Source organism: Geospiza fortis, unplaced genomic scaffold, assembly GCF_000277835.1.
Source record: "Geospiza fortis unplaced genomic scaffold, GeoFor_1.0 scaffold213, whole genome shotgun sequence".
Lineage (NCBI taxonomy): Eukaryota > Metazoa > Chordata > Aves > Passeriformes > Thraupidae > Geospiza > Geospiza fortis.
Window position 1 is genome coordinate 1,410,239 of NW_005054399.1, and position 22,823 is coordinate 1,433,061.

A 22,823-nucleotide genomic window follows, 5' to 3' on the forward strand; every position below is an offset into this window, starting at 1 on the left:
AAGGGCGGCCATGGCCGGCTCCAAACCGCTGTCCCGCTTCTGGGAGTGGGGCAGGAACATCGTGTGCGTGGGGCGCAACTACGCGGAGCACGCCAAGGAGATGGGCAGCGCCCTGCCCGCCGAGCCGCTCTTCTTCCTCAAGCCCTCCTCGGCCTACGTGCGGGAAGGGTCCCCGATCGTGCGGCCCTACTACTGCCGGAACCTGCACCACGAGGTGGAGCTGGGGGTGCTCATCGGCCGCAGGGCGCAGGCCGTGCCGCAGGACGCGGCCATGGAGCACGTGGCGGGCTATGCCCTGTGCCTGGACATGACCGCCCGCGACACCCAGGAGCAGTGCAAGAAGAAGGGGCTGCCCTGGACCTTGGCGAAAGGGTTCGGCTCCTCCTGCCCCGTCAGTGACTTCGTGCCCAAGGAGAAGATCCCAGACCCACACAAGCTGCAGATCTGGCTGAAGGTGAACGGGAAGCTGAGGCAGGAGGGGGACACCTCGTCCATGATCTTCTCCATCCCTTACCTGATCAGCTACATCAGCCACATATTCACCTTGGAAGAAGGGGACTTGATTCTCACGGGGTCTCCCAAAGGAGTGGGGTCCGTGGAGGCCAACGATGAGATCGAGGCGGGGATCAGGGACGTGGTGTCCATGAGGTTCAAGGTGGTACAGGGCACGGAACCCAGGAGCCTAAAAGGTGTTTGACTGCCACGGCCCCATTTCCATGGAGGCTTCAGCATACCTGGAGTGCGGCCCAGCCTGGAGCAGGTGGAGCCCAGAAGTTCCAGATTCCAAAATTTAATTCCAAAACCATACCTGGGAGCTGGTGACAGAGACATTGGAGAGGGCAATGGGCCTGGCTGTCCTTCTGCATGTGCTTCTCTTCTGCTGCTGCTTTGAGTATTGCCTTAAAATAAAAATTACTGATCAAAACAATTCAAACGATGATGTAGGAGCTAAGGCTTAGCCATGCTGTGGAAAATCAAAGATTTATATGAAGATATTCAGCCCTATATCAAGAGTTGCAGCTTTGCAAAGAGCTTCCTCTACAAGAGAAAGACGTCTGATTTTTCAGATTAATTTTGTGATTTCTCCCTGCTTTTTTCAAACATACAAATTAAAGAAGGATGGCTTTTCCTCGCACTCCAGGAAGCGAAGGCAGCAGGAAGTGTGCCAGATGTTTGGCAGATTGTTTTTTGCCTAAACTGAGATTTAAAAATGTTCTAAAAGTGAAATATTGTAAAAAGATCAAAAATAAAGAAGCATATGGATAAAGATCACCACCAAACTTTTCTTTTGAGTGATTTCAATATATTTTTAGTAAAACTGTAACTGCAGCAGTTGGAGTTTTAAGTGTTTCCAGCTGCTAAAAGCCATGCTGGGTAACTTTCCCCAGTTCCCAACTCCAGCTGTTCCAGCACTCCCCACCAGTTTGCATGACAGCGAGTTCTCTTTCAATTCAACAGCAAGTTGTAAAATATAATTCAAAAAATCCTCCCCATGCAAACATCAAAACCTAGATTTTCAAAGGTTGCACAGAACTGGCTCACTTCTAATAAAAACAGATGGATTTTTTGTTTTGTTTTTACATAAATGCAAAACAGCAAAGTTAAACACTTCCATTTATCAGAGCCAGATCTTAATAACTGCAAGGATAAGCTTTGTTTTTAAAAGTGGGGAGTTCTACAGAGAAAAATCCTGTCTCCCAAAGAGAGGCAGCTCTGTGAGAGCAGCACAGTCCAGGGTGCTGCACACCATAGCGGCAGAAGAAATTGAAGAATTCCTTTAGAATTTCTTCAGAATTAAAAGAGCCATTAGGGTGAACAGTTCTGGAAGAGGAAGGATGGAATTAAAGTGTCTGTACTGTTTGCATTTCCCATCTCTGGCAACAGCAGCAGGGCATCGTTTGCAGTTTGGTCTCCAGCCCTGGGTATTGACAGAGCTGGGATTAAGTTATTGGAAACATTCCCTTCAGAATGGGAATTGTTATGGCTGGGAAATGTTGAATCATTTATTGCTACAAGAGGGATGCTGTGACCCAATGCTGGCAGCGTTTTTGGGGTCTTTATTGCCACCCATGAGTCAGGGGTGCAATCTGGGTTTGCTTGTCAGGATTTCCTGTTTCTGTGGGGGTTTTCTCTGCCACGTTGCTTTAAGGGTAGGGAGGGATCAGAGTTTCCCAGGGTGTCCTGGCCTAAAACCCTTTGGCAGAGCAGGGCTGGGGGATCTCCCTGTGTTAGAAACAGGCTGTGTCCCAACGTGCTCAGGAGTGAGGATGTGACAAATACTCCAGCAGGAGGGGAAGCTATGGACAGGAATATATTAAAAATAGGGAAAAATACACGGAGGAAGGCACAGTATACATACCTGGGTTCTTTAAATCCAGCTTTGGTGAACAGAGTCCTGCTTACAGCCTCAGCTTGATTTTTACTTGTCAGAGGTCACTGCTAATTGATTACTCTGCTCTAATTAAACTTAGTCTGCCCACAGAGACTCAGCCCTGCTGTTGCCCACAGCTCCATGTTTGGCCTCACCAAGGTGCAGCACAAACCCAGGCAGTGTTTCAAGGGGGGGTCTTTTATTTCTTTAACACAAAAGCAGCAAAGCAGTTAAAACCACAGAAGTTCAACAGATCTCTTTTAACCTGTTTGTTATTTCTGATTTTTTCAAAGTTCTCAGCTGAGTGAGGAAATTTCCAGCCCCCTTGAAAGGGGTTCAATTTGGTAGAAATAACATTTAAGCTGAGGCCCAAGTACACTTTTTAAAGTACAATCACCCAAAAATATGAACTCAGAAGCCCACTTAGAGGTATTGTAACGTGCACTTCTCTTTTACCATCAGAACAGACTTGGAAAAACCCAACAACAGCAGAATTCCATCTCTTACAACAGAGTGAAGGAAGCCTTTCCTAGCATTTATAAATAATTCCAGTCTCTTCCCAACAAGCTCTGACTGGCCTCTATGGGATCTGCCAGTTTGCAGGAAAGAAGATTCACTTTTAATCCAGTTCTCCAATTGGGTGATGAAGTAACCTGGAAAAATAATTAAGGATCTTTGGTATCACAGCACCTTGACAGAGATTATTTTCAGATATTTGACAGCATGTTTGACAGATTTATTTGCATTATTTCCTGTGTGAGTACACAGTTATGCCATCTGCCTGTCACTGCTGAAGTCAAACACTTTCATTTTGTCCTGGAAATAGGGAACAGAGAAAGGGGAGATGGGAGAGTAAAAAGAGTTTTGCCCAAAAGGACAAGTTTAAAAGTGAAAAACAGCTACTGTTTTGAATTAAACATTAAATACTAACTTTGAAGTAAATCTTGCTTCGTTCCAAGAGGAGTTGCCATTTCAGTGCAGTCTTCTGGTCTTCTTCCAGCATGAGGAATTCAGGGACCTGTTAAGAGGGCACCACAGACCACTTCAGCAGGTGTTAAAATATCTCCACAACGGAATGATGATGAAAAGAACATCTCACATATTTTTATACATTTCTAAGCTGTATTTTTCTATTTTAACCTAGTGCTTGGTATGAGATGTGTACCAAGACAGTCACATTGACCAGATAAACTGCAGGGTGTTTGAAAATCAGAGTTAGGGATTTCCAGCCACATCCTCAGAAAAGCATTATTCTGAATTGGGTTCAGTCTTACACTGAACACAATTCCTGTTGGCATCTGCTGACTTCCAACTTCTGCCAAGCTCTGTGTCTGTCCGTCCGTCCATCCATGCCATTTTTGTCACTCTTGCACACACCCACACAGAGACATTTTCAGATATCTGTAATTCTCCTCAGGCTCCCCAGCTGAGCTCAGCAGGAGCAGCCCAATCGCCCTTACTGTGCAGCCCAGGGTGTCCTCAGCCACACAGTCAGCCAGGTAGCAGGAGCGCAGGGTGCCCGTGTGGTCTGTCACATCCACCAGGATGTCAAAGCTGGCAAAGGTGGACTTGGCCTCTGGAGAGACGTCAGTGCAGAAGGTGCAGGTGTTTGATGCCTCATTCACGATGAACCGGCACACTGAGCTGAGACACAAGGAGAGAATTCATGCAGATATGCAATTTGTTCTTCCTGAAACATTTTTCTAGACTGAGATTTCCCAAGAGACTTTGTCTTTATAAAAATTATTCCTCTTTTAAACTCTGGAGCCTGTCTTAGACAAAGTGACCTCTTTCTTTTTCACTCTAGGACCACAAAGAGCACCCAATCAAACCCCACACCAGAAACCCACATGGCATCCTCCAGAGGAGTTTTATTTCTTCTCTGGGATGGGACTAAAACGTTGCTCCACGTCACTTGGCTCTGGGCAGGAGGGACAAGCAGTGTCAGCACACACGCCAAGCAGGCAGTCGCTCACCATCTGTTGCGCAGGACTCTGGACACGCTCTCGTCGATGTCCAGGGTGGAAATGTAGCCATAAATAATTCCATGGACAGGCTCCAGCTTCCCATCACTCTGGAGAGCTTTTTCTTTCAGCTGTTCCACTGTGTAGACATCCACTACAGCCTCCACTATAAGTTTAAAAGACAAGTTAAGTGTGTCTGAGCCAGAAATGATTCAAAGAGCAATGGCAAAAGTGGATCTTAAGGCAATAAAAAGGAGATTTAAAGCAGTAGTAAAGCCCCCCTCCAAAAAAAAAAAAAAAAGTAAAACAAAAGGGACTCAGATCAGGAATATATCTATTAATTAATCTTTGTATCCTCCAAAAGGAGTTTTTGACAAAAGCTTTCCCCCTCACTTCTCCAAACTGGCTGCAGACAGAAAGAACACAGCAGACAGGCTGCAGCTGGCACAGTCAGCTGAGATACATAAAGATAAAATAAGGGACAGCCCCAAGAAACCATCCAGACTTTACCTACTCAGCCAGGCTGGACCTGAGCTTTGTTTCTGTGAGCACACAGAGCAGGAACTCTTTCAGCTGCACTATGAAATGACACTGTGCAGGTAAATAAAATCAAATGCTTACAGTTAATGGTTTCATTTGGCAGCTCCTTCACTGGGCTGGGCAGGGCTCCTGCCTGGGCACTCTCTTTGATGAAGCTGAAGAGAACATTTGCTTCTGCTGTTTCTGAAGATGCATTTTTAAAAGTTATCAGTATATGTTGCATGTAAAAGTCACAGCATTTTCGTATTTTACAGGTTTTTATTTTGGTAGCAAAACCACATTGGAATTAGCCAAGATTTGCTTTTCTCTTTTTTATTTTAACTGTTAATCCTGCATGGAATAAACATATGAAGGTTGCTAACAATAAAATAAAATAAAATAAAATAAAATAAAATAAAATGTCAAAGGAACTGGTCACATAGCAGACAAAAAGCAGGGAGCTTTATGAAGAGCAGGCAGAAGAAATCACAGTTCAAACAGACTAATTAATGCATTCTAGAATAATTACTAAAAGCAAAGAAATACTTGGGCAGCTCTTACCTGGGTTAGTTGTAATGATGGTTTTGGATATCACAGTTGCAGTCATGCAATTCCTAAATTTGTCAAAATTGATTCTCACATCTGATGCAAATATAACTGTGCAGAAAAACACCCCCATGTTACTGGAGAGTAAATGTCACATGAAGAACTTCAATAAAACCATAAACCAGACTGGTTTACCTGTTTCTTGGGGGATCCAACTCTGTGCCAGCTGGATGGATTCATTATCCCAGCTAAATTAAACAAAAGTGGATTATGAAAACATTTTTGAAACACCCCTCAAGGTGTTTAGTACTAAACTACTAAATAACGTAGTTGTAATAAAATTGGCCAAAGGGGACACGACTCCTTTGTGACACACATGGCACTGAAATTCCATGTGCCTGCTTTATCCCAAACAGGATAAAATAAAGATGGGTCTAAATACAGAATATACCTGGGAGAATGCTGTGTTTCAGCTTTTATCAAGTCATTTCTAGCTAAAGCAAATCCCAGTTAAAGGAGCTGTGTGTGCTGGGCCAGGCTGATTGCTCAGATCCCCAGGCCAGATGTTCAGCACGTCCAACACTGGGATCTTTGTGGCTGGGGATGATGAGGCTGGAGTGAGGTCAGAAACATCCCTCAAAAATGGTAATTTCATGGTCTCTTGATAAAATCTCATTCAGCTCCTCCTAAATTTGGCTGGCAAGAGCACAGCCAAAGCACAGATTTGTTCTGGTGGGTTTTCTCCTTAATCCTTGGGAAAAGATTTAAGATATTTCCTTCTCATCTGATATTGCCCAGGCAGCTCTTCACTGCTGGGCTCTGGAATCCCCTGACAGTGCCCAAGTGCCAGCACTGAGAGAGCTGCTGGAGGAGTTAATTTCCAAATTAACCGTGGGCTGGAAAGGCTCACCCAGAGCTGCTTCTCTTGGCTTTGTGGCTATGAATTGTGTTAAACATCCCTGGTGGTAACAGCCCACAGTGCTGGGCTGGCTGCCTGCTTCCCCTGAGGGAACAAAGGTCCCTGAAGTCACTTTTTAACCACCAAACAGCAATCCCAGGGCAAGGGAACACCACAGCCCCACACGCCCCTGCACTTGGAAAAGCCACGAGTTTATTGAACAAACTCTGGGCAAAATGCAAAGGTTCCTCTGTGAACAAGGCACTGTTCATAGCAGGGATGGGCTGGGTGGAGTTGTGTTTGTAAACAGGACAAAGTTTGAAAATACAGCCAAAGTCACATCAAAATGTTCCTGCATTATTTTAAATATTTAAAAAACTATTTCAACCTCTTTCCACTCCACTTGCGATTCTGCTTGGCTTTAAAAATGGATCGTGCTCTTCATTTTCCTGCCCTTGTGCTTGTGGAAGAGACACAACAGCCTTTGCAGCTGGTTGTAAAAGTCATTTCCTGAATTAGCTCAAATGTCCACATTAAAAAAAAGGAATTATTTGGAACTGAGTTTCATTTTGCTATCCATGAGCCAGCAGGCTGTCAGCAAGCCATAAAACTACACAAGATATATAAGGCCGCTCTAAAGAATCTCTTCAAGTCTCTTTTCAGTGTACATTGTTGCCTCATCTCAGTTGCCTCCTAAATAACAATATATTTAAATTAAAAGACGTGTTTACAGCTAATTAGTGTGTATTATAGCTAATTTCTTTACCCGTGTTTGCATTATTTTTTTAGTGAATTAAAGAAAGAACATCTTACCATACTATTGGGAAAGACCTCTCTGTTTCATCATACAGCTTTACTTCACACCTCTGGCCTTTCCTTTTGTCTGAAGTCATGAAATACTTTGGCTCCCCAACCTTGAAGAGGAAAGAGAAGAAGTCACTTGTCCTCTATTGAATGTTTAGGAGAATAAAACTCATCAACTAGAAAAGGGTTAGAAAAGGGAAGAAAGACTGTAGACTACTAAAAATGAGATCACTTCATTTTCCCTTCATTTTGTTGATAAAAATCTCATCCAAGGGTGCGTGTGGTTACTGCCACTCAGCTGCCAAGCTGAACAAATGGAGCCCTGGCCACTGTGAGGCCCAAAATCCATTTACACAGATTTACAGTGAAATTACTGATGGCAGAGCACAGAAATGCTCCTCACTCGCTGCCATCACAGCCCAAAATCCACATTTACACAGATTTACAGTGAAGTTACTGATGGCAGAGCACAGAAATGCTCCTCACTCACTGCCATCACAGCCCAAAATCCACATTTACACAGATTTACAGTGAAGTTACTGATGGCAGAGCACAGAAATGCTCCTCACTCACTGCCATCACAGCTGCCAGCACGTTGAGGACTCTCCCATGGAGGCTTTGTCCATTTGCCACGATGTCCCCCAGGGAATAATAATCCTGAGGGTCCTTGACAGGCAGGTGCAGCAGAGCCAGGAGCCTGGTGTCTGTGTCATAGCAGGAAGAGGTTTTAACCACGGAGTGATTTTCACTGAGCAATAATTTGTAGCCACTAGAACAGAACAAATCCCATGGATCAGCACTGCACTCACTGAGGTATCAAGTGTAAAATGTTCATTCATATAAAAAAGCAACTTTATTCCATTATAGTTGTTTCCTAAAGGTACAAAAAAATCTTGTAGATTTTACTCAAAGAATGAAATTTACTCTGTTTAGTAACAAAGAACATTATTGCTTTATGACCTTCTGTTTATTAAATATATTCTCCTTTGAGGTTTGACTAGACATTGTTGAGCACAGGAGGAAGGTACAGCTACAGAAGAAGAAAACACCAAAAATTTCTACCAATTTCATATGTCTGGAAGTTAAAGCAAGTCTTAACTTTGATCTTTCTAGAAAGAAGTACCACTCCATGCTTTAAATTTACCTAGGAGTTACAGGGTTGAATTTTTCTTCTCTTTCTGCTTCCTTTGTCTGAATTAAAGGATTTTCGATTGTAACTGCAATAAAGCATTGATAAGTAATGTTAGAAATTGATTATAGGAACAATTATAGATATTTTTTGTGTGTGTACACTCTGTAAGCTCACAAGTTTTACCCAAACAACCACAGGCAGCAAAATCTTTCTATGAACTTAAAAGATAAAAGTGCATCCTGTAAATAAATACAGGATTTTTGTTGTGGTTTTATCAGCAATCATAGTCATATCTATAACTGAGGGAAGACAAACAGCAAGCTGCTTTACAGCTTATTTTTCATCATGTTTAAGACCTCAATATAATGTGAGCTTTGACATTGATTAACTGCAGGCCAGCTCTGAGCTGCTGCACTCAGTGGGTTTCTTTTGTTGACATATTTACTGGGCTTGAGCTGAAATCCTTGGAATCTTGTTCCTTTCCTCTTTCTATTGAACAGAACTGAACAATTTGTTTCCAATTAGGCTGTTTGTGAGTCCTCAGAGCAAAACACAGCAAAGTCACCAGCACAACCCTGATTGCCATGCAAACAGAAACGTGGTGGGAATAAATAAAATCAAATAAAGAAACTCACCACAGTCACCAACCCTGAAGCTTTCTGAGAGGGATCTGATGTACTCTTCTCTGCCCCAGGACTGGACATTAATGAAATAAGTTGGGGAATCACGAATGGTAAAACTGAAGGTGTATCTCTCAGTGCCTATGTCTGCAAAAATAAACAGGGCTGCAGCAATTGCTCAGCACAGCTTGATTTCTAACCAGAATATGTGTATAAAAACTACTATTTTGGGGTTTTCCAGGATTTTGGTGGGAATTTTCTCCCACTGGAGGCCAGCAGGTGGTGCAGGAGCACGGTGGTGTTTGGGAAAGGGCTGCAGTTCCTGCTGTGGCTGTACCTGTGCACCCCGCAGGTGTGAACTTCAGCTCAAAGAGGAGAGGGACAGGAGCTGCGGGAGGTGACAGCCAGGGCTGGCACACAGGCGGGGCTGTTTGTACACACAGCCCCAGATCTGTGGGAGCTGGGCTGGCCGATGGCTCAGGCGGCAGGGTCGCTGCCGGGGGGGGCAACTGAATAAAGCAAAGTGTTTCCAATGCTATGGAAAATTCAGGATATTGGTGTCTGCATCCCTGCCCTGTCTCATACAGGTAACTAAGAAAGCTTTCCAGGATCACAGCATGATGCAGTAGATTGCTAAATTATCCAGGAAAACTTGAGTGATCCCCCAGAGTCCCCTGAGTGCAGGCCCATGGGGCACACACACCAACACCCCTCTGTGGACTCTGCACTAAGCTGGCCCCAGTTTTGGGTGACAACGATGACTTTCCCCTAAAACCTCACCCCTCCAGAGTCAGCAGGAGCCAGTGGCAGCAGAATAACTGAGCCCTTCTCCTGGAGCTGGAACGGCTCTCCAGGGCTGGAGGTGCTTCCTGACAGTGTCTGCACCAACCCTGACTGTAAATTTGTTATTTCAATTTCCAATTAACATTATTAACAACATACAACTCCCATTTTGTCCCAGATGAAGCTGTTCCTACTCAGGCCAGAAATTACTTGTGTCACTCCACAAGACATGACCTGAACATTTCTGTTTTAAGAGAGAACAAATATGAAGCACCAGCCCCATTCCAGCAGTATTTATGGAAGAGTGGGTTCATACTGGTTCCATCTTCAGAGCATGAAACACTTCCATGACAGAGATTTTCCAATTTCTAATTGATATGGCTCAGCCAAACCAATGCTGCTCTTTCATCTTGGTTCTTAAACAGACACCATTTTTTTGAGTGCATTTTTATTCTGGCCATTTTACACTGAGAAATCTGTTTATCATTTAAATCTTGATTTCAGTCATCTCTGCCAAATTACACCGTTGAAGAAAATGAAGTAAAAAGAGTTTAAAGGGACTGTACTTTTTCGGTCTGGAAAGCTTCTGACATCTGTTTTCCCAATAACCAGCCCGATTACATTCTGAAAAATAAAAAGATTATAGAGTACAAGTATTAAACCCAGATGTAGATGATGAATTAGATTTCATGGAATTATACTCTGCTGATGATAATAAACATATTTCTGGCTGGTAATCATTTTAATCTATTTATCCCACAGTACCGTATGAGCTAAAGAGTAAAACATAAACACACAAGTTTACATTAGGAAAAAATTGTGACTAATAAAAATATTAAAATAAATGCATGTGTTTCTGTTTGCGAAGAAAATGAGAGGACAAAAGTTCACCCCAACCCTACACAATTTTGGCTGTTCTACAGCAATCTCTCCTCAGGTAGGCAGCAATGTTGTTGTTTCATGCTCTCTGCACAGGTCTCAGATCTCCTCAAATGCTCCATGGAAAGTCTGGACAGGATTTATTTTACAGTGAAGTGCCCAAGGTTTTCCTGGCTCTCAGCACCATGAACCACACGTGTGCACCTACAGGAGCTTGTCCTGGCCTCAGCCAAACAGCCTAAATTTCTACAGGTGCCTCTCTCTTGCTATCTTTCAACTGACTCCAAGGGAGCTGAGGCAAGGAGCTTTTCTGTTGATTCAGACCAAAATCAATCTTATTCTGCTTTGCTAAACCTGTGTCTATTATGTAAAAACATCCTGTTCTCAATTGTCAAACACAACTACTGGGAGCAAACACACACACATGTAGATATAGATATATTACCTATCTATCTATCTATAATATAATATAATGGAACAGCTGTGTGGTGGGTTCTTGTTGTTTTTCAGGTGGTCCTTGGTGTCAGAGAAGAGTTTTGAAGTGCTTGTTTGGGATTTAAAAGGTCAGCAAGGAAAGTCAGAGTGGGACATGGTCTGGAAGAACAGACTGACAATGCAATACTGCCAGGATCCTTCAAAACATGAAGCATCCTGCCTCAATTCCACGTCACAGAATCCTGGGATGGTTTGGGTTGGAGGAACCTTAAAGCCCATCCAGTGCCACCCCTGCCATGGCAGGGACACCTTCCACTGTCCCAGGGGGCTCCAAGCCCTGTCCAGCCTGGCCTTGGTCCCTCCCAGGGATGTGGCAGCCCCAGCTCCTTCACACGAGCCCTTCTGGCAGTCCTGAGTGTCCCATTCCAGCGGAATTCCAGAGCCAGCTGGGAAGGGCAGGGCGGCAGGTCAGTAACCCAGCCAGGATTCACTTTGTACATATTCCCAAAGCAGCGTGACTTGCCCGACTTCACTGCAGCAATATCGAGATGTGCTCAAAAAGCGGCTCTCCCATTTCCTTGGGATCACTAGAGGGAGCACGGGAACTGCCTTATCCTGCAGGGATGGACACACTCGGGAAGAGGCCACTTGAGTGCACCACTGTAGTATGCCCCTTCCAGACTGAATGCTTTATATCCACTGCATGCAGTGAGACTGATTAGGATCTTGTTTTTCTATTTTGGGTTTTGTTTCTTAAGAAAATAAAATCTATTAAATCAGAGTGCAACATTCCCTGTATCTCACCACCAAATGTCAAAAGAACTGACATTTAGGATGAGTGCCTGCAGAAATTAGGCTGATTGTGCCTAATTTCTGGTGTAAATATCCAATTTCCCAAAGAAATCTGCCCTGGCCCTGCTGTAAATATGTTCACCTCTCTGTCTCCAACCCCAAGCTTGCACAGAGAGCTGGCAGAAGGAATTCATCTGGCTGGAAACTATTTTGGACTGAGGAAGGGAGAAAAACTTCCAGAGATCATTTCCTTGATCAGCTCATTGTGCCACTGCCCAAGCACTCATTTCCTCAAAAGAGGAGGGGAACCCCCCCACGGTGCCTGTTTTGGCAGAGCACTGCTTGAGGCTGCTCAACCAACTCCTAAACACTGCAAGTGTTTACACTTGCATCTCTTTCACTTTTTAAAATAAACAGCAAACTCATAAACCGTGCCATTTGGATACTTCAAACTGTGTGTTCAGCTGTTTTAACAGCCTAACACAACACACACTGATCATTCTATCATCAATTATTATTTTATAAAAACACTTTCATTGTCGTGTGTTGCTAACCTCAATACTCAAGATAAGTTTTATTTGTAAAATAAAAGCTTTTATCTGTAAAATAAAGGCTTTTAACTGGGTTAGTGGATCATTATTTGGGAGGAACTGTGAATGGCAGGTTAGATTAGCATTGCTGAACACCAGTTTGGATCAGTATGGCTCTAAGGAGATAGAAAACTTCTCTTAGATCATCCCTTTTCTGTGCTTCCTCTTTCATTTGTTTAAAGTAAATGAGAAAATAAATTGTGCCATCCCAAATAAAAAGCAGTGGGAATGGGAATTAGTGGATCATTATTTGGGAGGAACTGTGAATGGCAGGTTAGATTAGCATTGCTGAACACCAGTTTGGATCAGTATGGCTCTAAGGAGATAGAAAACTTCTCTTAGATCATCCCTTTTCTGTGCTTCCTCTTTCATTTGTTTAAAGTAAATGAGAAAATAAATTGTGCCATCCCAAATAAAAAGCAGTGGGAATGGGAAAACTCCCTATTTTCAGCTGTTGGAAAGGCTGAAAGAATTGGGATTGCTCATCCTGGAAAAGAGAAGCTTTGGGATCACCTAATTGTGGCCTTCCAGGGGCTGAAGGAGCTGACAAAAAACATGGAGAGAGACTCTTTACAAGGGATGGAGTGACAGGACAAGGGACAATGGCTTCAAACTGAGGGAGTGGGCTTAGGATTGGGTAGAAATCCTTCCCTGGGAGGTGGGCAGGCCCTGGCACAGGTACCAGAGCAGCTGTGGCTGCCCCTGGATCCCTGGCAGTGTCCAAAGCCAGACTGGGCTTGGAGCACCTGGCACAGTGGAAGGTGTCCCTGCCATGGCAGGGGTGGCACTGGATGGGCTTTAGGCTCCCTTCCACCCCAAACCAACCTGTGATCCTATGCAAACCCATTGTTCATCCCAAAGAAGCAGAACCAACCCTCGCCATGGAACTGTGAGGTTTTTACCCTGCCTTCCCAGCGTGCCTGAAGGTCCCAGATGATTGCAGCTGCATAATGCTGACTCTGTCATGTCCTTAATAATGTCTTCACTAATTCAGCATCCATTTCAAGTGCTACAAAGGAGCCTCTGATACATGGAATTGTCCAGTCAATATCTGTGCCCGTGGTACCCACAGGCTGTGGACAGCAACAGCATCAATTTTCATTTTGCTGCTTTGCACACAAAGAAGGGAAGTCCTTTCTACCCAACCATTGCACTAATGCTATCAGTACCTAAATACACATCAATTACATAATTTTGCAGTAATATAAGACAGTCAGGTACAATTTCATCTGGGAACAAAAGGCTGTGAGACTTACAGGACGAGCAAGGTTCGGATGCAGATCTGAAAGTGCAACAAAGTCCCGTGCTGAACGAGAATGAGCCATTCTTTATCTGAAACTGAAGGAAACTGACTTAGATTTTGTAAAAATCCAAACAAATCACTTAAGACCATTCACAGTGAGAATAACAAGTTATTTTTTAACATAAATGTTTTGACCTAATAGCATCTGTTTTCAATAAGAGGCATTTCAAGCCATCTGAAGTAGACAATTCTTTATTGTTTGGATTTGGCGATGGAAGTTATGAATTTTACTGTGACAGCTCTACCTAAGCTTCTCAAATAAAAGCCTGTAATTTTTATTTATTATTCATCATTAAATGACTCCATTAGCACCAGGCTCTGAAAAATATTTACCTTCCTTCTCTCTGGGAAGCCAACTGAATTTAATGAGGCAGCTCATATTTAAAAGGCAATTTATATGTGAGGAAAGAGAAGTGTTGGGTTGCAAAGCACCTTTAATTGAGGTTTTGGACTAAATATTAAACTACTTTAAAATGTGAGTTTATTCCTTCCTCAAAACAGAAAAGTTGTGAATTTATTAAAATAAAATTTGTGAAAACCAGTTCTTTTCAGGCTGCCAACGTGGCATTTACTGCCCAGCCCTGAGAGCACCCAGGTTCTCTCTAGGGGTGCCTAAGTGGGGCCATAGGTGCTTTTTTAGACCTTCTGAATGCCTCTTATTATTTCATGGGTTCCTCAGAGACATTTAGATACTTAACAAATGGTTGTCAGATTCTGGTTTTTGTTGTAAAAGGAACCATGGCATTGTCCAAATCTTAATAACCTTTAATAGGAGAGAACTGCTGACATTTTTCAGAGGATGCCTGTTCAATCTTTAGAACAAAATCCTGAATGGCTTTCACAGTCTTTATACGTGGAACCTCGTGTGAGAATTGTTAACCATTTCATCAGGCATTAGGATAAAGGTCTGTTGAGCTAGAGAACAAATAAGCCTACATTTTAAAGAAAAATAAGCAGTTATCTGAGAACCAAGTGATTTTTCTAAAAGAGCATTTCAAACTACACTCTCACAGAGAGACAGCCCAAATTTGCCTTACAGAAACCACTGAACAATGGGGCCCTCAAACCTGTTCCCATCCCATTAGATGGAAGAATTTATGTTTCCTTCTGTAGGAAAATTACCTCAGCATCCCTCCAAGGCAGGGCAATATTCTCACCTCAGAAGTTGTTAAATATTGTTACCTGCTGTACCCCACACCAGCTGGGTCGAGTCAAAATGAACCAACACTGGAGCACCTGTATCAGAGGAAGATTAAAATGGTCATTTAGGATTTTAAATGGTCTGGGTTCTGAGAGCTGGAGCAGAGCTGCTCCACTCAGGGACCCTCAACTTCCTCAGGTGCTGCTCAACCCATCACTGACCTCCTCACACACCCGCCATTCCCCTCAGGTGCCCCTCACTGACCCTTCAGCCTCCTCCTGGACTCTTCCACCCCTCACCAATCCTTCAGCCTCCTCCTGGACTCTTCAGCCCCTCAGGTGCCCTCACTGACCCTTCAGCCTCCTCCTGGACTCTTCCACCCCTCACCAATCCTTCAGCCTCCTCCTGGTTCTTCAGCCCCTCAGGTTCCCCTCAGTTCGTGAGGGAGACAAGATGGCGCCGGCACAGTGGCGGGAAAAAGGCCCCGCGCCCCTTCGTCCCTCAGGGCTGAGGGGAGATGCTCTCCCATCCCGGCACGTTCAGTGGGATCTCCAACAGACCTGGAGTCACTGGGTTTGAGGAGGTAACAACAGGGTTAGACGGGATTTTGGGCTGGAATTGTTCCCTGTGAGGGTGGGCAGGCCCCGGCGCAGGGTGCCCAGAGCAGCTGTGGCTGCCATGGATCCCTGGCAGTGCCCAAGGCCAGGCTGGAGCTCCCTGGGGTAATGGAAGGGTCCCTGCCCATGGAGCTGGATGGTTTTTAAGGTCCCTTCCAACCCAAACAATCCCGTGATTCCGTGACTTACCAGATCAGGAATTAAAAATCAGGTTCATTCTACAAATATAAATGCACAACGCACCGGCAAGACAAAGCAATTCGCAGAAAGCTCTGGAGAAACCATTCCTTACTTCCTTTTTTTTTCTAATATTGGCTGTAAGGGAAAAAAATGTTGCAGCCTGTATTTTATAAATTAATCAAAATTTCTGGGTTAAGGATATTATTTGTATTGATTTACACCCAACAGTCCTATATTTTCAGGCTCTGCAGAAAGCTGGCTTGAGCCGTTTTCTCCATTTATATTGAATATAAAATTATATTTTATAAAATCAATACCCTTCACTTCTGCATCATAAAAAACTTTACTCCTGATGAGTAATTTTATAACCCCAAGGTCTCAGCTATTGCAAGTTTTCAGCATAGCCTGACAAATTCTCTGTGTTGACTCTGCATTACAGGATCTTTCATTTCTTCAATTAAACAGCTGAAAATGGATCCCACCTGTGCTCTTGTATTTATTGTGTCACAAAAATCCACGATAATTATCCCATGCTGATGACAAACAGGATGCCAGGGAACTGACAGCCTGGGTGTTTGGTTTTTTTTTCTTTTTAGGTCACCTTTTATACAGGATGATCCATGGATCTAATTTTGTTTCGTAGGTTTGATGTCTCCGCTAAACGGAACACGGCATTTTTTTCTGTCGGTTTTGTTGTTTTCATTACCTCAAGCTAATGAACAAGCAGAAGGTAATGAGCCTGGTGATAGGATCCCAATGGAATGGGAACAGGAACCTGGACACTGGCTGGGAAATGCTGGCAAAGGCGCAAGTCTCATTCTTACAGCCACGACTGCAATGCAAAACAGGAAAAAGGATCCCTGAAATGAGACCTGTGGGGTGCCCACTGCTGCAGAAGGTGACAAACCAGCACCACAGCCCAGGGGCTCGCAGGAGCTGAGCTGGGCCAGTATCTCAGCAAGGTTTTGGTGGGACACGAGCCCCTACTGCAGTGGAGCCTTGCAGGGATCTTGTGCATGGGTAGGTCCCCAGTTCCAAGTGGGTTTTGTCCAGGTGGAGCTGCTTTTCTCCCACAGGCACAAAGGACAGGTGATACCCGACCCTGCCATGTCCCCTCCAGGCCTTTGTTCCATTTCAAAGCCCCCAGAACAAGGGTGCTGTTGTGCCTCTCCTCGGCTCCCCATAATCACCGGCAGGGTTTGCTTTGTGGGCTGCTTCCACTCCTATTTTCAATGTACATTTGAGGGGAAAAAAGAAGCTGCTTTTTAACTTTCCCAGGATAGCTCCTGCTGGGAAGACGTTATCAGGGCCATCGTGACAGGAGGCACAAAGGCAGGGGACAAAGTGAGACCCGGTTCTTTCCCTCTGAGATGTCTGATTAGATGCTGAATTTCTGCCTTGCAGATACTGAGCCAAGGACTCGTTTGATGGGTGTACCTGTCTCAGGTGACACTGTGAATTCTGCCATTCACACAGCACATGGCACCTCAGGGGCAGCCAGGGACTTCTGTGGTTACTGCAAACAAATAACACCTTTTTTGCTGCTTATAACCAACAAATGTCTAACCTGCCTTTATCCCACTGATTTACAATGCCAGCTGATTCTCCCAGCCGGGAATTTTCAATACAAACGCTGGAGAGCATCTGTAAAAACAAATGTTATTCAACTTCTATCCTGCTTTACTCAACCTTTCCTCCTCAGCTGACCTCGAAGTGGTCTCAAAAACAAATCAGCATCGTTATCTCCCTTTGACAACTGGGAAAACAGAGGCGAGAGAAAGGCCAGAAGAGGTTTCCTACAATCCATGTGCCACACAGAACGAGCTCCCCTCTCCAGCACCAGCCCCCGCGGGAGAGCACCAGTGTTAAACCAGTGCTTTTCTGATCTAGTGCTTGATCCCTGAAAGCTCCAAGTGATTTGAACTCCGCAGCACTTCAGCGGCACTCAGCGCTCTGCCCATTCCTCCTGTGATTGGCAGAGCCTCCCCGTACACCGGGCTGCAAATTGCCCAGTCCCTGCTAATTAGCCTTCATGAATAGATTTATTTAAATTACACTCATTGGCATGGCCAAGCAGTGCAAACGCCATTTCGTAATTCACTTTAGCAATTTGTTACGTGACCATCAGTACACTTTGAGTTCAGGGGAAGAAAGTCCAGCACTAGCAGGGACATTTCAGAAATCATTTCCAAACCCAGAGCAATATAAAAATATTTGCTCTGTGCATTTTCCACTGCCCACAGCGTTTACTGAGAGGGCTTATTGAATATTTATACATCCTTAAGACCAAAAGAACTGGTAAAATGGAGAGGGCAGACATGTAATTTTATGTAATTGGCCTGACTGAATGCATTAAAAGCAGCAGATGATTAAAGGTGCTCAGTGTTCAGTGGTTTTGGCTGATACCTGAACTGGCAGAGCCTCGGGAGCACTGATGGAGTAAGGATGGACATCTTCAGCAGCAGCAATGCAGGTGCTGATGCAGCCAACAGGTGCTCAGTGTGTGTTTAGGGATATTTAATCCAAATTTCTCCCAGTCTTTGTTCAGTTCTCACTTCAGCCTGGTTCTCCCCCTCAGCACTGGAACCATCCCAGTGCTGTTTCAGTGGAAGCAGCAGCACCATCACCTGCAGCATGGAAAAACACAACAACCCAGAGCCTTGTTGTAAAATTAACACGACTCATGGTTGGTTCCCACCTCACCTGGGCTAATTCTGCCTTCTTGGGGCCAGGGAGATGCCAGGACCTGAGGCTGGTGCATGCACGTGGCAGCAGCACGAGCCTGCAGGGAGCTCAGACCCCAACACAGGCGTGAGCAAACAGAACCACATGCCAGGGGCTCTGCTGGGAATGCCAACAGCTCTCTCTGCTCAAGAAAAGCTCCATTTCTGGCAAAGACCAAAATAAAAAAGCTTTTTTTTTAAGGTGTAAACCCCTGTGGGCCATGTAGCTGCTGTGCCCATGGGCAGGGAGGGAATGGCATTGTCAGGGCTGGAGCCTGGCACGGCATTGCTCCTCTCCCTCCCAGACTCACGATGTCTGCTCATCAGTGAGCTCAGCTCCTCATGATTCCATCACTAATTAATCCCTTCTGCAGCAGTGCTGGAGCAGGAGAACAGCAGCCATCTGCACCAGCCCCTGCCCCAAAATCAGCTCCCCTCAGGTGCCAGGGCAGAGTGACAGCCCAACAGAAACACCACAGCTGACATCTGAGACCTTCTGGATCATCACTAAGCAGTCAGCTTATTTTCAGTGTATAATTAGCAAATAAACTTATCCCAGAACTAACCTGTGTAGTTTTCCTACCAAAAAGGCAGAATAAGATGCCCATATAGGAACTCACTGCTTGAAAGCACTGGCACAAGGCTTTTTTTCTTCAATTTTCTCCCTTTTTTGAAGCTCAGGCTTTGATTGCCCAAGATTTAAAGCCCTCAGTCTGCAGTTCAACTTGACTGAGACTACAGAAATTCAAAATTCTTCTTTTTAGAGCCTTCAGGCTACAGAGAATAACTTTTCCTGCACATAATTCCAAAATGACTTGAATTTTCATCACTTTCCCCAAGACCAGAATTTCCTCCTCCCTCTCTGAGCAAACAAGTGATGAATATTTTCCAACAAAACATCATGAATTAAAACACACAACAATTAAAAATAGTTTTAGTGACAGCTCCCTGACACAGAGGAAGAATGCGTTGAGGGGGGAAGAAAAGAAGATATTTAGCATTGTTGGCTGCTATTCAGACACTTCCAGCCATTCAAATCCATGAAACCAAACCCAAATTATATCTGGATTTCAGCTGGAGACAGATGAGACTGAGCAGTACCAATTAGGACACATGGAATGAGCATCTCCCAGTGACAATACTGGGAGAAAACCTTCCAACCTCCAGTTGCTCCAGTTTCCAACCAAGCCTAAAACTTGATCCCTGCATGAGCAGTTCACAAGGAGGAAACCTTAGGATATCATTCCCAAAGACATATGGGGGTGGCTGTAAAAGAAAACTGGGACCTTAGAATAAATCAAATTTTTCCTCACCACAGAATTCAGTGAAGGGAGCACCAGAGAAATCCAAAGGGCCCATCCAAGCTAAACTTTCCAGCACAAATCCACCTTTGATCTCCTGGCTGAGCGTTTGGCCCCGGCCTGGTGGTGGCAGGGCTCCCGCTGCAGGGAGAGCCAGGACTGCATCCAGCCCTTCCTTCCGAGGGAATCGTGTGTCAACATTTCCACAGCCCTCCTGGCTGCCTGTCAGGCAGCTCGTTGGAAAACTCCTGCAGACCCACACTGACATTTGGAGGGTTTATCCATTAGAAAAACAAAACCTCCCCTCAAAGCCTGTTCAAAGTGCAAAGGTACGAGGCTTGATCAAAACGGGACTGGATCACGGAATTCTCCCTTAAGAAAATGAACACTAGAGGTCAATCTAACAACTTGTCCCGGAAATATATATCCCTGGAACAAAATATTACAGACTGCTGTGTTCTGTACAGCTCTAACCACCTCCAGACCCCCTGGCTCGGCCCGATCTAACAAGGGTTTCCTCTGTTCTTTGAGAGTTGCTCTTGTCTCGCTCTCCATTAGCATTTCCTTTCTGGAGCTCTCCCACACGGTCCCTGTCCCATCACAGGGACCTCTGATGCACTGAGCTCCCTATCTGTGGGAGGAAAGAGGCAATTGGCTTTGTGTGAGGAGGCTGCAGGCCAAATGTGTCCCTGATGGAGCTCCACTGCAGCTCAGGTTTGATTAAGGATCAGGGCAGGAGCAGAGGAGCAGCCGGGGCCGTGCAGGTGAAAACTCAGAACAACACGCAGGTCAGGATCCCATCTCACGGATAAACCCTGGAATGGGTTGGGTTGGAAGGGATCTTAAAGCTCACAAAGTCCCCCCCCTCCTGCCATGGCAGGGACACCTCCCACTGTCCCAGGCTGCTCCAAGCCCTGTCCAGCCTGGCCTGGGACACTGCCAGGGACAGGCAGCCACAAACCCATGGTTCAAAAGAGGCAGCAGGGAACAGGGCTGGGATGCAAGGGGTGAGTTTGGGACTTCCAGACTTCAATTCTGATTCCCTTCCAATGCATCTCCCACCTAACAGCAGCAGGGTGACTTCAGTCCTGCACCTCATGCTTTCCTCATCTCATCTCTCAGATTCTGGAGAACCTTGAGACTACAAACTCCCACAGACTTTTTCTGCTTAACATCACTTTTGGCTGAGCTTTTTTTACTTTACCATTCTGAAATGCCCAATATTCCAATTCCAGCCAGTTTCTTCCTCCCCCTTCCCTGCTCTTACCACCAGAAATAAAACACAACCCTGCCAGCCTGTTTCAGCCTCCCCATTGCCACCTTCCTCAGCAAATCCCAAATTCCCCTCCACAAACCTGCTGCCTCAGACAGCCTCGATGGAGCACAGGAGCCCGCCTCCACTGGGAGAGCCAAGGGTGATCCAAGGCACAAAAGTAAATTCAGATGAAAGCTCATACCCAGCAGAGAGCGAGTTTAAGCACAAGATTTCAGCTGGGGACTCACTCGTGTGCTGCTCCCCTGCATCGGGGCCAAACTGTGGCTCTTTGCACCCGCAGATGGATCCTGCAACCCTGAGTACCCCGAGGAGTAACATCTATTTATCCCTACCCAGGGGTTCTGTGCAAGGAGTAACATTTATTTATCCCCACCCAGGGGTTCTGTGCAAGGAGTAACCTTTATTTATCCCTACCGAGAGGTTCTGTGCAAGGAGTAACATCTATTTATCCCCACCCAGGGGCACTGTGCAAGGAGTAACCTTTATTTATCCCCACCCAGGGGCTCTGTGCAAGGAGTAACATCTATTTATCCCCACCCAGGGGTTCTGTGCAAGGAGTAACACCTATTTACCCCCACCCAGGGGCTCTGTGCAGCAGGGCTGCCAAGCCCTGGCCCCGCTGAGCTCTCTGTGAGCGAGCAGCTCCATATGGCAGCGCCGGCTCCTCACTCAGCAGCTCGCCTGCTGCCAGCTCCTCTCGCTGCAAACGGCCCAGAGCAGCAGAAATGTTCCAGCTCCACCTTGGCATGGCCATTACCTTTCCAAACCTGCCAGATGAGTGCCTTCAAATCCTTCCCGAGAGTTTCTTGCTGCCTGGATGAGCGCAGCGGCTCTGCCTGCAGCCTGCCATGCTCCTCCAGGGCAGCAGCCAAGGCATTCCCAGGTGGAAATGTCTGCCAGGCCACATCCAGAAGCTGCCCAGCCCTAGTGCCCAGCTCCTCAGAGCCCAGGCACACCCAGAGGGCATGAAAATGTCTCATTTTAAAGCAAGGTGGTCCTAACACAGAGCTGAAGCTTCCTCAGGGATGTATCTCTGAGCCCTTCCCAGATAATGCAGGCACAGGAGAGATTTTGGAGGGGTATGAGCATGGCTGGGACAGCAATGGATGCCTTGTGCCACTGGTGTGCATTAACACCTTCTCTTCAAGGCATAAAAGCTGGGCAGAACTGAACAGAAAACCTCCATTTTTGGGGCACTCAACACCTCACCTTGGCAGATTTCCATCTATTAAAATGCACAAATGCAATTCCTTGGCTGCAGGAGCTGCCCTTTCCAGTACCCCCATCCATCCCCATCCCCTGGGAGGAGGTTTCCCAAAAGCTGACTGCCAGAGACCCTTCCCCAAGACCAACAGCAGCACAGCCCTCGGTGCCACCACCCCATGGTGGCTCTGGGCACATGGCAAAGCCAGCAGTGACACCAGAGGGGTGAAAGGCACAGCAGTAGCTCAGATGGTGTGGCCTTATCCCAGGCAGGGTCACACTCAGCCCCAGGTTTGCAGGGATCCCACTCTCAGTTCATGGATCCATTCAGCCTCAGCCCCGCCACGTGCAGTTCCTGCCAAATCAATATCTGCGTCTTCCTGGTGAATAATTGTGTCAGTGGGACATTAATAGGGCACAGTGCTCGTGGTGTCGAGGCTTTTTTAACTTTTTTTGTCAACGAAGCAAAGTCATTCATTTCCCTCCCCCTTCCCCCTCTGCCAGCCTTCCCAAATGCACAAAATGGGCTCCAGACCCACCTCCTACAAGGAAATGAGAACCAGCCCCGGAGGATCACCCAGCAAGAAGCCTCTGTTCAGAGATCTGACGCCTCTTCAAAGCCAGGGGAGCAAATGTGCTCCTACCTCGGCTGATTTATGGGGAACGGCTGCGTCACCCGTGCGGGGGAAACGCTTAAACGCTACCAGAGGGAAAGGAACCAGCCCTGGCTGCCTGCTCCGAGCAAC

At 45.7% G+C, this 22,823-nt stretch overlaps 2 protein-coding genes across 2 annotated transcripts; one reads left to right on the plus strand and one right to left on the minus strand.

Annotated features, from left to right (window-relative positions):
* Positions 1-6: 6 nt before the first annotated feature.
* On the plus strand, positions 7-1,280 carry FAHD1 (fumarylacetoacetate hydrolase domain containing 1). The gene has a single exon (XM_005425957.2). It carries the CDS (start codon positions 11-13, stop codon positions 695-697), a length of 687 nt encoding a protein of 228 aa, XP_005426014.1. The 5' UTR covers positions 7-10; the 3' UTR covers positions 698-1,280.
* A 1,405-nt stretch (positions 1,281-2,685) lies between these two features.
* On the minus strand, positions 2,686-14,946 carry MEIOB (meiosis specific with OB-fold). The gene is made up of 14 exons (XM_005426001.2): positions 14,819-14,946; positions 13,590-13,671; positions 10,204-10,261; positions 8,870-9,001; positions 8,247-8,319; positions 7,676-7,871; positions 7,112-7,212; positions 5,596-5,648; positions 5,416-5,511; positions 4,957-5,058; positions 4,348-4,501; positions 3,832-4,015; positions 3,303-3,389; positions 2,686-3,024 (listed from the first exon to the last, which is right to left on the minus strand). Exons 2-14 carry the CDS (start codon positions 13,656-13,658, stop codon positions 2,908-2,910), a joined length of 1,422 nt encoding a protein of 473 aa, XP_005426058.1. The 5' UTR covers positions 13,659-13,671; positions 14,819-14,946; the 3' UTR covers positions 2,686-2,907.
* Between the last annotated feature and the right edge of the window lie 7,877 nt (positions 14,947-22,823).